Source organism: Centropristis striata, chromosome 20, assembly GCF_030273125.1.
Source record: "Centropristis striata isolate RG_2023a ecotype Rhode Island chromosome 20, C.striata_1.0, whole genome shotgun sequence".
Lineage (NCBI taxonomy): Eukaryota > Metazoa > Chordata > Actinopteri > Perciformes > Serranidae > Centropristis > Centropristis striata.
Window position 1 is genome coordinate 16,042,528 of NC_081536.1, and position 18,762 is coordinate 16,061,289.

General features: G+C 37.0%; 2 protein-coding genes across 3 annotated transcripts; both read left to right on the plus strand.

Moving 5' to 3' along the window:
• The first annotated feature begins 5,234 nt into the window (after positions 1-5,234).
• Positions 5,235-11,552, plus strand: fas (Fas cell surface death receptor). 2 transcript variants are annotated; one of them, XM_059358795.1, is made up of 9 exons: positions 5,235-5,365; positions 5,857-5,951; positions 7,158-7,292; positions 8,040-8,157; positions 8,343-8,413; positions 8,519-8,617; positions 9,268-9,299; positions 9,653-9,671; positions 10,610-11,552. In XM_059358795.1, exons 1-9 carry the CDS (start codon positions 5,292-5,294, stop codon positions 10,897-10,899), a joined length of 933 nt encoding a protein of 310 aa, XP_059214778.1. In that variant the 5' UTR covers positions 5,235-5,291; the 3' UTR covers positions 10,900-11,552. The 2 variants fall into 2 exon arrangements, with proteins under 2 accessions (XP_059214778.1, XP_059214777.1); XM_059358794.1 differs by having other exon boundaries at positions 5,241-5,365; positions 5,854-5,951.
• Positions 11,553-13,539: 1,987 nt separating this feature from the next.
• On the plus strand, positions 13,540-18,703 carry itprip (inositol 1,4,5-trisphosphate receptor interacting protein). Its single transcript, XM_059359718.1, has 2 exons — positions 13,540-13,689; positions 16,153-18,703. The coding sequence occupies exon 2, from the start codon at positions 16,220-16,222 to the stop codon at positions 17,831-17,833; it is 1,614 nt and encodes a 537-aa protein (XP_059215701.1). The 5' UTR covers positions 13,540-13,689; positions 16,153-16,219; the 3' UTR covers positions 17,834-18,703.
• Positions 18,704-18,762: the final 59 nt, after the last annotated feature.

An 18,762-nucleotide genomic window follows, 5' to 3' on the forward strand; every position in this document is an offset into this window, starting at 1 on the left:
AGAAGATATAAGCTGTGTTTCCTTTAGTTGCCACCGGGAAAGTCTCAGGCCACGCCCTTTCAAATGTCCACTCACTCTGCGTGTCTCCATAACAAAAAGGCCCCCAGAGGGATTTACGAGACTCTGTATGTGACTGTGCCGATTCGGCCCGCCCGCGGCTCCTTAAGAAGAGCCACTGGCCCCTGCGGCTCCTTAAGAAGAGTAAGAACGAGTCTCCAAAAGTCTCAAATAACACCAGAATAAGTCGCTGGATTTGTCGCCAGTCGCTTTTTTGCAAAATAGTCGCTAAGGCGGTATGAAAAGTCGCTAAATATAATATAGCAACAAAGTCGCTAAGGTGGCAACACTGCTTCGCTGGCTTTTACAAATGGCGTGTGTTGTTGTGGCGTCGAGTACTACGTCACATCCTGCTTAGCATTCTATCCAATCAGCAATCAGGCATTTTTCAGGGGAGAAAAAAGGCCCTGCTCTTCAACAGGGATGAAAAAAGTCCTGACAAAAGTCTGCTCTGGATGGCTCGTATTCAAATTAAGGGCGTTTCGGTGTGTGAGACCCGCCTCATTCCTGGTATTGGGTGGTAGTGGAAACAGCCCTAAAAACAGTCACCACAGTTATAAGGTTAGTGTCATCAATTCTGTGAACGACCAAATTTGAAACATCACAATCTTCCCTTCTGCTCCTGAGTTGTGGGTTGAATAATGTCCATAAAAGACATTATGATGTCACAATAAGGTTGAACTTTTGGTTATACAATGCCATCACTTCATTGTCCTATTAGACATTTTTGTAATTTGTGGGTAATTTTGTTTTCTAACTGGGCCAAATGGGCAGATATAAAACTGGTACGAATCCGGCACTGGGACTAACTGGGACGACAAAATGCTGAAATGTGATATACTTCAAAAACAACCAAATCCTGCAGGAGTTCTTCTTCAAGTTAAGTTATTATTCCCCAGCCAAATAGTTTTTCCTTGACTTTTGTTCAAAGATAAATCTGCTGTTAACTGCACTTGGCAAAGATCAAACAAACATGTCTTTTGATTGTGTGTGGGGTGGGGGTGAGGCATTAATTTCTATGTGGCACAGACGGAAAGGATTTCCTGCAAAAATGGCTTGTGTGGCACATTAAGAGCTTCATTAATTCACTTCAGAAGGACTTTATATATCAAAGACTGACTTTAAGATTATATTGATCTATAAAGTATTATGTACTTTCATACAGAACTTTGGCATCAGCATGGCAGGTATCCAGCTGTGCAGGGATTTGCTTACCTGCATCACCTTTTCGGTCTTCATTTTGCAGATTTCCTGTTCAGGAACAGAAAAAAGGCAGATATGAGTCAGTAACTCATTGTGCCAAATGTAGCAAAGATGCATCTTTCAAACTTCCCCCTTTTAACTTACAGCTGATAACCCAATTAAGTTATAGCCATGATTTAAAAAGGATTGCATTACAAATATAATTCAGCCAGGTAAGCTCAATCACTGTTGGGTAGTTTTTCTTGTGTATCTCTTGCTGTGGATTGCAATAACAGATGTAATCAACTCTCAATCAATTTGTATTGACCTGCCATATATGTTCATTTCAAAACTAAAACAATCTGCTGTTTGTATTGAATGTTTTAAACATTATTTGTGTGACTATGGCAAAAGGATTTTTTTTTAATTCATCCTCCTCAGCAGCAGCAGGGCTCGCCAGCCACCATACCCAACAAAGAGCAATGTCACCTCCTAGTGGTACAATTTGAGTTTAGCATTCATGAGGGCAAACTTCTCCAAACCACGTTACTGGCTTTCCTTACATTGTAAATTATTCCAAAGAGAGATAGAAAGCACATGAGTCTTTTTAACCAGAGATGACTCTGCCCCTATCCACCACAGTCGACCCCTTTGGTGTCCCCATATGCTAATGGACGTCCCTATGGTGGATAAACCATGATAGAACCCCTCTGGGGTGCCATTCCAGTGCAGAAAATTAGATGCAGTGCACTATTGGGTGCCCTTAATAGGAGAAAACATAATGCAGTGCTCCCTCTGGATTTCTTCCAGTGGTTAAAACACTATGCAATGCCATAAAGCCTGCACTACATGTAATTGATGAACTTTTTTGGACCTCTTCTCCATAGAAAATACATCACTGCATAATGTGTGTGCATGGGTGTTTTAAATGCTGTGATCAGTGCTTTTTTTAAACACATAGGTTTAAATTGTACGGAGCCCCCCAGGGGACACGGGGAAAAAAAAAATGATGTGTGAAAAAAAAAAAGGACGGACTTTTGCGAGATCCTGAGATACTTTTGCGAGATCTCGAGATACTTTTGCGAGATCCCAAGATACTTTTGCGAGATCCCGAGATACTTTTGCGAGATCCCGAGATACTGACGAAAGAAGAGGAGCAATGGAGGAGCGATATTCGCCTATTTTCCGTCGTTCTAACTGGAATAGCGTCACGAAAACCGCACCAATTTCCCCCAGGATGGTTTTATTTTGTACAGAAAACTAAGACTGACATTTCACAGGCTTGATCAACTCACCAAAATCAGCGAGTCTGGCGAAAGATTAAAGTAACCGGGCCGAATATACGTCCTAGTGCCCAACGGCAGCCAGAGTGCTTAGGGACCGTCGCAAAAGTGCAACGTCTTTCTTTTCTATTTTTAATAACTCACTGGAAATTCATCTAATAAACACCAAACGACTTCTGATGTGTTCATGAACTCACTGTGGACTTCCCACACCCTTTATTTTCAATACACACCTTTTCAATTCCTTTTATTCAGTGTGTACAATATTTAAGCCTTTTATTTTGTAATAGCTCTCTTGTTATTATAGATATCAACAACAAACCACTTCTGATGTGTTCATGAACTCATTGTGGATTCCCCACATCCTTTATTGTCGTAAAACAAACACTTTAAATTTCAGATACCATTCCTTCCAGTGTGTCACCAATCATAAGACATCTGTAAGACAATGAATAAAAATTTAATTTACGTATTTAATTACTGTGCAGCCCAATTTATATATGACTATGTTCAACAAAAGACAAAGACTGCTCTTAGTATTTTAACTCCTCACTATTGCTTGCTATAATTGTTCTCGATTTTCTGTTTTGGAAAGCATCACAAGCTGATGGTCAAGTACAGATGCATACTTTTGGCTGTAGTAATCATATTTTTGTTTATTCACTTTGCTTTAACAGCTTGCAATTAATGCTAAACTACCTGAAAGGTTGTATGTGTCATGCTTGAATGGCAATTTGCATGCTTGACCTGAATTAACAGCAGAAATTTTGAAGAAAAAGAACAGTGAAGTCAAAATAAAAAATGAGAAATGTAAAGAAATGAATGATGTCTAAGAATCTTGTAAGGGTTTTAAAGGAAAGCAAGAAGCTGTGGAAACTTCATAGTCAGTTCATGAACACATCAGAAGTGTTTTGAAGTCGATATGTAGAAAAACAAGTGAGTTATTAAAAAATAAAAGCCTTAAGTATGAATAGAATATACACGCTTATTGCTCCTTATATCTAAACAACTTGTAAAGGTTTTGCTTGAAACTAAAGGGTTGTGACTGATTCAAACAGCTATCAAATAAGAAAGGCCTTATATATGAAAGAACTATACACACATATTACTTGTGCCTTTAAAAAAGGGGGTTTATTGAAAATAAAGGGTTGTGGGAAATCCACAATGAGTTCATGAAAACATCAGAAGTGGTTTAGTGTTGATATCTATAAAATCAAGTGAGCTATTACAAAATAAAAGCCTAAGATATGAAATAATTATATATACTGATTACTTATGCCTTTTAAAAAAATTGAAAGAGTTTTTAATGACAATAAAGGGTTGTGGGAAATCCACAATGAATTCATGAACACATCAGAAGTGGTTTGGTGTTGATATCTATAAAAACAAGAGAGCTATTACAAAATAAAAGCCTTACATATGAATGAGTGAATTATACACACTGAATACTTATGCCTTTTTAAAAAAAGGGGGTTTATTGAAAATAAAGGGTGTGGGAACTCCACAGTGAGTTCATGAACACATCAGAAGTGGTTTGGTGTTGATATCTATAAAAACAAGAGAGCTATTACAAAAATAAAAGGCTTAAATATTGTACACACTGAATAAAAGGAATTGAAAAGGTGTGTATTGAAAATAAAGGGTGTGGGAAGTCCACAGTGAGTTCATGAACACATCAGAAGTCGTTTGGTGTTTATTAGATGAATTTCCAGTGAGTTATTAAAAATAGAAAAGAAAGACGTTGCACTTTTGCGACGGTCCCTAAGCACTCTGGCTGCCGTTGGGCACTAGGACGTATATTCGGCCCGGTTACTTTAATCTTTCGCCAGACTCGCTGATTTTTGGGAGTTGATCAAGCCTGTGAAATGTCAGTCTTAGTTTTCTGTACAAAATAAAACCATCCTGGGGGAAATTGGTGCGGTTTTCGTGACGCTATTCCATCTAGAACGCCGGAAAATAGGCGAATATCGCTCCTCCATTGCTCCCCTTCTTTCGTCAGTATCTCGGGATCTCGCAAAAGTATCTCGGGATCTCGCAAAAGTATCTCAGGATCTCGCAAAAGTCCTCCTTTTTTTTTTGTCACCCATCATTTTTTTTTTTTTTTCACCCATCTTTTTTTCCCCGTGTCCCCTGGGGGGCTCCGTAAAATTTACTTATTTTAGGCAGCTTCAAATGTAATTTCTTCCCCAGCAATGTATTACATGCAGCATGGTGGGGGCTTTGAATTTAGACCATTTAGACTTCAATGTCAACAAATAAAACTAACAGTATACATCAACAGCTGACTAAATGAACAAAAATAAAAGAGAATGTATTTTTGGTATGTGGTTAAATTGTCATCACAGAGAAGTGAGAGGTGGGTTGGGGAGGGGGAGTCCTGGCTTTTGACTACAAACAGAAAGTTGGTTTATTTGGGGCTTTCTAAAAAACAGAGGAATTAAATATGACGTGAAAACATCGGCTACAATCTTCTCACTTCTCACCTCTTACATACAGTTGGAAACAGTACCAAATCCTATGGATGTTTACTGTTATTCACAGGCTGTATTGTAAGCTAGACATACTGAAAATGCACAATTAGTTAACTGTTGGTGACAGAAACTGAGAAAGCATGTAAAAAACAAACAAAATTTCCCCCATGAATCATTTGTCTACACGCCAAGAAACCCCGCCTGAAATAGGGCGGTTATTATAAACACACTTCCTGAAACTGGTAACACAGGCTCCATCAGTATTTCATACAGTCCGTGGGCTGAATACTATAACAGCATGATGGCAACAGATTCAAGCAAGTTTCCTACGTGGTTTATCGCCTTTGCTTTGGTCTTCCTCCTTGTGTCAGCGTAAGTAAAGTTAGACCACAGATATGAAGTTAGTAAGCTATACTCGTTACATGCAGGTGTTGTCGCTTAGTATGTTTCGCAAGCTGGTGTGACTCCTCAGTGGTTTCCGTTGTCTTGGTTAACCGTGTTAACCAGTTAACGCTAAATTCAAAATAACATTACCCTATTAAGGGTCTAGGTGTGAGGTTGGGTTAAGGTTATGCATCGTTTAGACCGTAGACTGTCTATAAATAGTTTTAGACAGGTTTTGGTTTGAGGGCTAAGGTGGGGCGCAGGAGGATCGACGGGTGACAGAATTCGCAACAACACCACACGTAAGTTCAAAATTCGACGTAAAATCTAACCGTTACGTAAGCGTCGAGGGGCTAACAAAGACAATACGCGCGTCATGTGGCTTTTTAAATGTTGAAATCAGTTATTCGTTGTTGCTATCATGTTTAGCTTATTTGCAAACTTACTTTCACTTTCGTTTTCTGTCACCGTATCTGCAGCGTCCCTTCAAGGGCAGATGTGAATACAGGAAGCCACCCGTGTGTCGATGGCACGTACGTAAATGAGGGGTTAAGCTGCTGCCTGTGTAGCGCTGGTAAGTAAGCTTATAATAATACAAAAAAATAAAATAAAATCAATGATGTATGTTCATCGGTGTACTTCATGGAGACAAAGCCTGTGGACCCCTTGAAATTTGGGAGGCTGGAGGGGGGTATTTTTCATTATTATTATAATTTCTTTCTCTGTTTTTTCTTTTTCTTATTTTTCAACACTCAATATTGTTGATATGTTTGGTTGGTAGTATTGCCATTGTTATTTATTTATTTATTGTTTGTTATGCTACACTACCATTTTATCGTCTTTGTTGCTGTTGCTATTATTGCCCAATTGATGCTTGCCACACCTGCTTGTTTGTTTGTTTTAAACTAAATGGAAAAACCAATAAGAAATTGATTACAAAAAATAAATGAAATAAACTTTATATACAGAGCACATACGAAACAAATTGCTTCACAGATAGAAAATAAAATAAAACAAAATATCCTAATTAGTATTTAAAAGATTAAAAATAACTACCTCTCCTCTGTCAAAGCCAACGGTGCATTCAAATGCTCCTCGGCTGGTTCCAAATCCTGAGTTGGGAAGTCATTCTTCCAACTACGGTGTGTCCCTGAGCTTAGATTTATAATAACAACATGTTAGAAATAAGATGTGTTGTTATTCATTGGCAAATGATTGACAAAGGCAACAAATCCGGTGAGCCATGAAATATGATAGGGGACTACTTTTTACAATTATACTGATATGTGAATGCAACGCAAATTCCACATCTCTCTATGTGAAAAAAAAGTTAATAATTTGTGTATGCTCAGTGATTCGGATGCCTTCCAATTTACATTTATTGGGTCCTTGGGCTTCCTTGGCCCACCTACACCCAAACCAAACATAATTTCCTGGGTTTCATTTTAACTTAAATGCCCATATGAAAGTTTGTTCTGCCATCTTAAGAAAGCAAATGATCTACATTAGTTAAAAAATAAATATTATTGACAACTTTGTTCACTGTTTTAGAACACAGGCATGTCATGTAAAACATTTAGCTAATGCAGAACGTTAACATCAAAATTTAAGATGTACATTAACATTTGACCATTTCAAACAGTTTTTGTTGGTTTTGCTTAAGAAATGGGTACTATACTGACATCAAGATTTGCATGTGGCTGACTGTGTGGATGTGTAAATCATAGGCTGGTCCAAACTGATTAAAACATTTTCTCCTGTGTGACATCTGTCTCCCTAGGTCAGTACCTAGAGGATCACTGCACTGCAGATCTACAATATGGAGTATGCAAGAAATGTGGTCCAAATACGTACAGCAGTCAGCCTAATAAAGAGAAGAACTGTGAACGCTGCACATCCTGCACACAAATCAGTGGTATGATATAGACAGATTGGGGCATCACATTACCAATTACTGATATTTTTTTAAGTCCCCCTCGACCCAAAATTGTGTTTTTCTTTATGTTTGTGTTCCTTAAAATGTCTGACCTTGGCTATACTGATTTGTATCAGTGCAAAGTTTTTCACTAGAGATGTGTCACATCCCTCTACATAAGAAGAGATGTCCTGTTAGCTCCCTACAATCTGAGATTCAAATGTAGGCCAGGCAAGAAAGATTAGGTATAAGATTACTTCCAAAGCCAATTCAAATCCAGGAAAGAAATTTGAAACCTCCAGCTCAGAGCAGACTTGTCAATGAAAACACAGTTTAACATCATTGCAGATATTGTTGTAAGTTTTGTAACTTCTGAGGTTTTGTCAACCTTTGTCAGTTACCAACTACCAACCTAAAAGATGCCAACTACACTTATTCTTAGACATTCTCTAGTCACATATTTTAGTGCGCAACAGACTCCTTACCTGTGTCCTCTGCTGTAATCTGCAGACCACAAGCTACAAAGCTCCACGGCGGCTCTTTCACCAGTCAACCTAGTACACAAACAGTGTTGGCGAGCAGTGTGGAGACCAGATCCAGAATTTCTCAGTCAGTGAGAAAGAGTAGATTTTGGAAAACCATGTTAAATAAATAAAGCAGAATATTCTTATATTCTTAAAAATGTGTTTTTTGTGAAGTCCTTTCAGTCCATCTAATGCCAGTTGTGTGGTTTCACCATCCTTTTAGCCAATCTAGAAGTGGCCGAATCCTGTACAGCTGCCAAGAACGCCAAGTGTCAATGTCAAAAGGAACACTATTGCAGCAGTGGCATAGAACCCTGTAGAATCTGCGAGCCTTGTAAAAAGTAAGTTCTGCTACTACAAATATCTGTAAACTAGAGGATGCATGTATAGCTTCTTTTAAAAAATGTCTTCAAAACACTGTCAGTGTGTTTATTGACTTCTCCTCATAGACTAGCATAGCAGTATTTGTAAAAAAAAATTGATAAATATGTTATTTTTGTCACAAATACTTTTCTTTTGGTTCCAGATGTGGTGCTGAGGGCATTAAGGTTGACTGCACAGCCAAAAATAACACAGTCTGCAATGATCCAATTGAAAGTATGGTTTAGTTTGCCATTGTTGCATGATAGTGGCTTCAATTAATATATTGCCAACGCTTACAAACAGTTTGCGATAAAAATGCAATTTGTCTTTATGTTTCAGAAGGGATCAATGCAGGGACAATAGCCGGCTCAATCATTGGAGTTTTATTAGTCATTGGATTAGCTCTTTTTGCATTCTTCTGTTGGAAAAAGAAATCAGGTGAGTATTTCTACTACTATACAACTATTTATAATAGGACCAGCAGAGGGCAACAGAACAACACGTGTTTATCAGTAAATTAGCAGAGTATAGTAATATCAGATATTCAGTTCACATTCAGTTCAGTAAACATTTAGATTTAGCCACCATTTTTGAAGAGTTTGACCAAAGTCTTTAAAGTTAGGAAAATACTGCCATTTAACAGTTCATTTTTCTTGATCATTAAAACGCTTTAATTAAATATTCTCATTGCAAAATGCCTTATTTTTAACACAATCTGATGTTTCATCTACACAAACACTTATTTAAACAAAAACTCTTTTTATATTTTAAATTAAATGATCCCAAGTTCTCGTGTTCACTCGTCATTTATAGCTGGATAAGTCTTCTGTTGCTCCCTCATTCTGAAAAATGAAGAATTACATAATTATGATCAAAACATACAATCAAAGTTAAATTAAACGGCTGGTAAAATAAACCAAATGAACTATTTTTTTGCAACTATTCAGATGTGATGATGTAAATAATTGGTTCAAGGTACCTTGAAAGTGCTTAAAAATGCTTGAATTTAAGACGTTAAAAGCTTAATCAATTCTGTTTTTGTATCTCTATAATAATTTGTCTTGTTTTGTGATAATTTGTCTCATTAGGGAGTAGAAATCTTACAAATGAGGATCCTGAGGTAAGTTCTTCTCCAGTGTTATCATCTTTTTTTAAGCCCATCATTACTCTCTAACCCACTGTAAGATGCTTTTCCTGTTTTATCTCACCTCTTTTGTCACACTTGCACATTAACACATATGCATGTTTGCTAAAGGGTTTTCTGTTTCTCCTTTAATGTCGGCATAGCTATCCCTTTCTATAGGAGGTGCAGGTTAGTTGTCAGAAACCTTTGGTGTCCATGTTAGTGTGCTTGCTCGGTCAGTACTATTGTGGTGTGACGCATTTGTAAAACTTGTGAAAGTAGTTAGTTATTATATCATTGTTGGAGTCATGGTTTGTTTTATTAACATTCATTTTACTTCTGATTCTCAGGAAAGGAAGCCTATTAATGGTAAGAAAAGCCCAAAGACATTTTTTGAGCTTGTGAAATGAAATTTGCTGATTGACTGATAATTAGACTTGACAGGCAGCAGTTAACTTAACACTTATTGTGACAATTTAGGAGATATGGCGATTTACACAGGGCTGTCCTTGACTACAGAAATGCTCAGTCGACTAACACACATAGAATTTTGACAACTTATCAATGGTTGATTTATTGGACACATCTATAAAAAGTTTCTCCACAAAGAATCATACAAAAACACCATTGTAACTCCTGTTTTACCAGAGTCCTTTAAATCAGTAATTCATCATGGAAAAAAAGCATTAAAAATTACCATTGAGGGGGCAGCCCAAAATTTTGCCCAGTTGTTATCATTTGTAAGTTACAATATAACAACCTGTAAATCCCTTATGCCATTTTCTGGCAATTTTCCAGTCACTGCTTTTCATGGATGTAGTTATTTTTGTGACTCTGACACTAATGGACCTAGAAAAGCTCTGATCACCTCAGCTTTTCCTCTAACTGCTGTAATTAGCACAATACCTGACCAATATGAATATGCCATGGTAAAAAATTTTAAACATGTATTATTTGATATTTGTTACTGTACAAGCTATAGAAACAAAATAAAGTATAATTAAGTTTCTGTGTGACACCACCTTACTTAAAAGTACTCTTTACAAGTCAAGTTAACATCAACTGAAACATAAAAGACACAGTGATTAAGAGGAATGAAGCCAAATTGGCGTATTGGTGTATATGGTGATTGTGGTTGATTTCCTCTTTTATGACACCACTTAAACATAGTCCTTTTAAATCTTGAATCAATCTTATTTTTTCATCCACCAAAATCAAAATGCCCCCGCAAGCAGAATAAAGTTGTGATGTTGTGTCTTTAGTGCATTGTTGCATTAATTCCCCACTTTTCCTGTCTTTCACAGTAGTTCCAGAGTGGGATCTCCAGCCTAACCTGTATGCAATTGCAGAAGCCATTGGATGGGCCGATATGTGTATGGTAGCAACTTGCAGCAAAGTACCAGACACTGTTATTAGTGCTTGTGAACGTGACAACCCTCATGACACGCAGCAGCAGACAGTTGAACTACTAAAGAACTGGGAGGAGAGGCAGGGCAGGCAGGCCCCAAAGAAGTTGATCGCTATCCTACAAACTAATGGCAAACAGAGCAAAGCAGAGAAAGTGGGAGACATATTGTCTAGACCGCATACCGTTTAAATGTGTCTGTCGAACAGTGTCTACTGTATGAATTATTGCTTTTAAACCAGTTGACATGTTTATGCAATAGGATTTAATGTCAATGCTGATTTAAGATTTTGTGTGTCTTTCTGTCCGTTATGGAAACTTTGTTAGAGCAGAATTGAAGGTTTGATAATGGAAGACTACTGTGACACTATTTCTCATCGCTGTACGTACATCAGTACCAAAATCAGTATTGCCTGTGCTGTCACAGTATTGTTCAGATGTTGACAAGACTAGCTTTTAAATACGCTGCCCCCTCGTCCTGGAATAATGTACAGAACTCAAAATGAAAAAAAAAAAATCGAAATTACTTTATTTATCCCCAAGGGGAAATCTTTTGAATCTCTCCGTCCTGCAACGGAGAGAGAGAGGAGCCGTCCACTGCTGTTTTTTTGGTCCATAATTCAAGGACTAAGAAGGACTTGAAATTGTCAGAGCCTATTGCTCTGGAGAAATCCATTTTCGAGAGAAGTCCATTTTCGAGAAAAAAGTACACTTGGTCAATTTGTCAAGGTCTGAAATTTCTTTGCTGAAATAGTTTTTAAAAAATGTTATGCATCAGAACCGTTTGATAGCACTTTAAATGTAATACATTATCTGCTTTTAGCACTGTATAATTATAGTTCTAAGCACAGATAAATATTCATTATATTAAAACAACAACCATAACTCATGATTAAGTAATATTTATAATGACTTAAAAGTAACGTATCGTAAAGTCTTATATATGCTGGTCACTCACTGGACATTTTTATGAACATTGACATTGATATAATTTATCATCAGTATGCATATGATAAGGGTTTACAGAAACAATCTCAATGAGTAGTATAATGATACTTGACCTTATAAATATTTATAAAATGCTCTATAATGTGCTATGATTATTGTTATAAGGCATTTTAAATATTTATGAGGGTTCATCACTATATTTATGTACTACTATAAACAGATTATACACATTCTAAGTATGTTTATTATGCATTATAAAGGTTTATAAGATTAGATTAGATTAGATAATACTTAATTGATCCCACAACGGGGAAATTCACTTTTCAGAGCAGCAAAAACAGAAGCAAAGGTGTGAATATAAATAGTAGTTTAAATGAAAAATATAAATACGGATGAAGATTATATAAAAGCTATGGTGAGTAGTGTAATGATACGTGCTAACAAAGGTGTGGTGCTGCAGCAGGGATAAAATACCTTTTATATATATATATATATTATAACGTATGACTTGAAATTAGATTTTAATTTACCTGCTAAAAAATAGTGTACATACATACTCTTTCCAGTTACGGGTCTGAATGGGTGTTAAAAAAAGATTTGATCCCCGTGTGGATATAATGATAATGGTCAAATGCATGAATCCAAGTGTATGTCTCATTTTGCAAAAGCTTGTATGATATGCAATAAATGTTTACTATGCTATGTTGTGAAATGTGACTGGTCTAGTTTTAATTGTGTAATGCTGATATACAACTGTATGTCAGCTGTCTCTCAATAATTTACTGTACTTTTAAGTTATTTAGTAACATTTTATGGTTGGGAGAATCAAAATACAAAGTAAATAAATTAAATTAAAAGATAATAGTTAATATATATATATATATATATATATATATATATATATATATATATATATATGTAGATACACCTTACATTTTAATGTAAACATTCCATCTGAAACTGTAATACACAACATTGTAGGCTACTAGAACATACACAAATGTCTTTATGCACACCATACACTGATGATTAAGTTAAAGTTTTGGATGAAGCAAAGACAGGTTTTCTTAGATTACTCACATATTTCCACTTGATAACAAATTCAAAGCAAAGGATTTACTTCTTACAAGTATTACTGAAGTAAATGATCTGAGCACTTCCTCTTACAATACTTCACACAAGCTATCACATTTGTATAAGATGATCATAGTAATTTATGTGTATTATTATCAAAACTAGGTTAAACCTCTGAAGTCCAGGAGATTTTGGTTCAAATTTGTCAACTTCCTATGCATTCGTTTCTGTCTCTGTTTAGGGTTTCTTTCAGTCTGTCCTTACATCACATGCATGGCTCCCTTTTCTCAACACAAACTTGGCTATCAGTCAGATTTTTCATTTTGTTTTAATTAACCAAGTATAAAGCTACCAGGAAATGTACAATTTTTTTTTAAACCATTTATACACACAGCAGAAATAATAATAAATAATAAAACTAAAAAACAGTCTATTTGCATGTAAATTAAAAAATAGTAATAGTATTCTTGTAGAAAGAAAATTCACATTTAAAAATGGTCTAGAAAAGATAAATTGCACACTGTGAAAGCTCCTATGTTTGCACTTTCAACTGGCTTTCTCAGCTTGTCTACATATCATATTTAAATTAAATAAAAGTTATTACTGTAAATAAAACGTGTATTTTCAATAAATAGATGGACTCCAGAAGGTTAAACTCTTCTTAAAGTTCTTGAACATAATCGAATGTGCACCGCATTTCTGACATTTGATTTAATCAACAAACCGGAACTGTGGTCTTTTCAGCTCAGGATGCCTATTTTGGTTGAAGAGGGGACGCTGGGCGGTGTCTCTCTCTCTTCATGGGTGGAGCACTCAGTCAGGAAATGCGTAAGAAAAGAAAAAAACTCTGTGCAACAGTTTCCCTCGCTGTTCACATGGGTCTGTCGAGGCTGATTACACCCAGAGAGATCGCAGCATATAAGTTTATCATAATGAATATAGCCAGAGAACAACATACAGGTAGGTTCATCAACTCTTTTACATCGTTAAGTCATGCTTTATAAATATACTTCTTTAGACGTGTATCTACGAGCAAGTTCAAGCCGCGAAATATGCAAATATGTTGCCAAAATGATGCTTGTTGCTTTTTTTGTGTTTGTTTCAGTTGTTCAAAGCTTTAAACAGCGTCCGACAGAGCCCAGTCTGTTAGCTATAAAGTGACTCATGTGTCTGGAGCATAGCCTGTATGGTCTAGAGTAGGTAGTTAATGTGTTTCTGCCGCGACGTTTCCATGATGAGCGGGGTCATTATTTTGTTGCTAAGACAACCGAGAAGGTAACGGGCGTTCTGAACGCCATCACTTCTACTGGTACTAGGTTACACGTTTTCATTGAATAATGTGTTTTTTTTTTTAGTTTATTTCTTTTTTTTGTTTTGTTTATTATCTCTGTATTATTTCTCCTGCACCTTATTTGTACCTTTTTAATTTATTTTTTTTTACCTATGTGGGAGTGAGTGTATATAATGTATATTTCGTCACACCGTTAAAGTAATTTTTTTGTCAAAATTGTTTTTTTTTGCCTAAATCATCTCATGACGCCGGCCATTCATAGGCATCAGAGAAGAACCCAGCAAAGAAGAGCTAGAGGGAGATTGTTTAGTTATTATCAGTTTAGGTTATCAGTGTTTTATTGTTGACACTAATATTGGTAACACTTTACTCTAAGGTGTCTACATAAGAGTGACATGAGCGTTTCATAAACATGACATGGGATGTGTCATGAACATTAATGACACTTTGAAGTAACATTAATGCTCATGATACTTGTCATGTCATGTTTCTGACAGGCTTGTGTGACTCTTATGTAGACACAAAATAAAGTGTTACCATATCTTGCTTAAGTCACAAAGGCATGTGAAAAAAATTGCCTAAGTCATTTATTTCTCTTAAGTTACACAATATACACACAGTGTTATTACTATGCCAATAACCATCCTTTGTTACATGCTTTTTGAGTGAAATGATCAATGAATGAAGTTATTTGTGTTTCCTGCAAAACTTGAAAAAATAAGTTAGGCGATTATTTTAAAAGGGTGACAATTTCAAGATACTGAGTAAAAAAAGCAATTATTTTTAAGATGCCTTTATTATGTTTATGTATAATGTCACTGTTGTATTGTGAACATACATTTACTCACATATTTATAAAAAAGTACAGTTTGAAGTAGGTACTTGTTCTTTACTCAGAAGTAAAGTAGCCTACTCTGTTAAAGGAAAAGTAACAATAACACAGAGCCATTACAAGTAAAAGGCCTGCATTCAAAATTAAGTATTAACATAAAAAAGTATTATATTATCGGATTATAATTATTAATGCATCAGTGAGTACACAATATCAGGTTTCACAATACAATGATCCAGCCAAAAAATTCACTATAACGATAGTAACGCGATATCTATAGAAGATTTGAAAAAACAAACATGGAATATATTCTTGTATGTATCATTAGTATTGTGATATTAGTACTAAGTGTTGTGAAGTAGCTACAGATTCAGGTTTGTGTGTGATGCATACATGTTCTGTAAGAAAAGATGGTCTCAAATTATTTTTAATCAACTGCAGCACAGGCAGCTCTCTGTCTGGCTTTGTGTTTGTTTGGATGGACTGAGCAATGTAAGTGTTGGAAAACATTCCAGTGACTAAGTCATGGGAAGTTTCCCTGGCTCTGTGGCCTTACGTACACTGCCATAACTGCTGTCATTTTAACAGCTCAAGTCTGACACAAAACAGCTCATACTCTCATGATTTTACAGTGAGATCATGATGTGACACGTACTTCCCATTTCTTGTTGCACATTTGCAGAAGGAAGTCCAATTTTGAGCACATTATATGCCTTTACTTTAATATTATAATGATGGGAGTTAAAGTAATTCGGCCCATCCTTATGAGAGCAGTTGCTCTTTAACTTCCACTAACCTTGGAGCAAAAGCAAGAGACTTATGCAATTTCCTCTTCTGCACAGTATATTGCATTACTTGGCAGTAATCTCATGGCTTCCAGGAAAGAAGATATTATGTCACTGTGTTTCCGACATTGTTTCATTGTATATGTTATTTTCTAGAAAGGGAGGAGTTTTATTTTCTTGACAAATTGTTGACACAGGATGTAAATGCTAATAGACACAATGTTGGTAACTAAATGGGGTTATCAGAGGAGGACGACCAAAGGGTCCAATCTTCCTTCCGAACAAGTTGCACAATCTGATACTGGACGAGTGCGTCACTCAGCCCACTGCCTCTATATTTAGAGGTACAGTCTGTGCTTCCCTTTAGGGTGGAGTGCTCAACAAAAATAACAGGATTTGTTTTTTATATATATATATACCAACATTTTATATGTTATTCAACATACCAACATTCATTTTTGTTTTAAATCCACTTGGCTTCCAAAATAAATCCACTTTTTTTGTTTCTGTTTCAGGATCTGATTTGCAGCTGCCCAGACATCTGCAAGGTGCTTAAATGTGCTTTTCAGAAACGAACTGAAGATGCAGGGGGCCATTGCCCGAGTGTGTATGGTGGTGGCTGCTGCTATATTAAACCATCCCTTGCTTTTTCCCCATGAAAACACGACGCTCCCAGACCAGGACGAGGAGCTGATAGCTCGCATGCAGGAGCATGAGGAGAGGCTGAAAGTGGAGCAGGCCAGGCTGGAGAAAGAGCTTTCACAGCTGGAGGCTAAACAGGAAGAAACCAGCACAGAGGAGGGTTATAGTTGGTACTTTTGGAGCACTTTGTCTTTCGTCATATTCTTCACTATCGAGATGTGCAAAGGGGATCTTTCTGATGCAGAAATACGACCAGTTGAGGATGAAGACATGTTTTCAGAGAGTGGATCCATCACCCCAACAACAATGGTGCTGGATAAAGTTGATCTTGGCAACTTCTGTGACAAATGCACCCACACATCAGCCCATGAGAACTGGAGGATAAGGGAGTTTGTCGAGGGTTTTGCTGATGACTTGCTGGAATCGCTCAGGAGCGTATGTGACAGGGAGGCAGATATGGAAGTCGGGGACTTTGTCGGGATTGGAAGCATGTTCGAGTCCTGGAAGGTGTGCAAGCCATTGATGTGCGACCTTCTGGTGCCTTTCTCACCTCCACATCCGTACGCCTTTCAGCCCCATCTGTGGTGCAGCCCCTCCAGTAACATGCCTCCAGACATGCAGGGCAGCGGCAAGATAAAGGTGACCAGGTTTGGGGAGAACGAGCAGGGCTGTCTCTGTGGCTCTGCCAACCTGGGAGAGGACATGCTTTGTCTGCTGCATAGCAGGGATGACACTCTCAGAGTGGACCACAGTCCTGATGAACTGCTGTGCTCCAGGAACACCAACTTTTTAGCCAAAGATCAAGTCATGAAGTGGTTTCAGATCTCTGTCACCAAAGCATGGGGGCGCATCTCTCACAAGTACGACTTTGAGGTCACTTTTCGAAACCTGGATGCCGCTGGTGCTCTGAAGATCCGATTCCCATCAGGGAAAGTCATTGTGATGAACATTGTACCAGGGGTTCAGCTGGAGGACACTGATGCCTATTTTGTCTCACACTTTCCATCAGATTGTGACAGCTCTCCTGACCCATACTGGCCCCTCTCTTTTGCTGTCTACGAGAGGAATTTGCTGAAACATTTTGCTAAGCGCCTACCACAACATTCCTGTCATTTACACTGCCTTCAGATTGTTACTTTCCTACACAGAAAGCAGACAGGGCTCACAGGAAAAAGTGCCCTCACTAACTACCACTTAAAGACCGCTCTGTTGCACTTGTTACTGAGTAGAAGGCCCTCTGTGTGGGGCATTGGGAGTATGGAGCAAAGGCTTCGGGACTTGCTCAGCTTCTTGCAGAGGAGCCTACATGAGAAGAGACTTCATCACATTCTGATCGGGAACAGGAAAGTGCCGGAACAAGTCCAGGTTCCTGAGATGATTCGCAAAGCAGAGCCCGTCAATCTGTTCCGGTCTCTGGTGTTGCAGAGGGAGCTTTATGCAGCAACAGTCAGACATTTCCACGAGATGTTGAGAAATGCACCTGTGCTCATACAAGAGTACACACCTCACTTATCAAATGGAGGTTTACACCGCAGACTCGACGAAAGTTTGTGAGCTTTGGCCAAGTTTCACATCATGACTGAAGAACTAGCAGATCTCTAAATATCTTTCAGTGTTACTAAGAATAAGGATTTAAATAGTTTCACCAGAGTACTAAAATAAAAAGGTGCACACACAGCAGTTATTTCAGTTACTGATATCTTGACATATAGTGTTTTTTGCTGCAGCTGCTTTCTTTACACATGACTCAAAATAACACAGCAGAATTTAACCCATTTGCATCCCTACAAAAAAACTATGTGAGAAGACAAAAAATGTCAAAGCACCTGCCATAAAATCATATATTATTTTAAATACCAGGTTGTTTGAGATGTTGTCTTAACGTCAGTGAAATAGAATGCAATAATTTGATAATCATTTATATACGTATATTCAGTTGAAGAATGTACAATTTATTTTATGTTCAAACTGACCCTTTTTTGGAAATTTGATGCATTCTGTTTATATTTATGTCCCAACTTCTTTGGATTTTTCCCCCTGTATAATAAATGCTAGGGGGTTCATTTATTTTCATTCAGTTAGAACATTGATGTTGATACATTTTATTTTTTGTAGATTAAAAAAAACAACACGTTCTACAAGATTTGATGAGTTTATTGCTTTTGAAACCTAAGTTTTCAGTAGTGCCTTTAAAAGAAGCAGAAAAGTGCACCCTAAATAAAAGATGATAAATTAAGCAATGCATTTTGCCATCTACCTGAGAAAGAAAGCTTTTTTCAGTTTGGTTTAACAGAAATACCTCTCAAGTTATGCTAGTCTAAACAGGGAATAATTTACCAAAAGTTATAGCAGTGTCTTTGTTTTATTCATACTGTTGCAAATTTGATGGCAGCTATTACATTTTGTAATGTTGAATGTGTTTTATTGCTTATAAGAAAGCAAATATAATTATTTTGCCTGTTATATATTTTTTTTACAGTTTA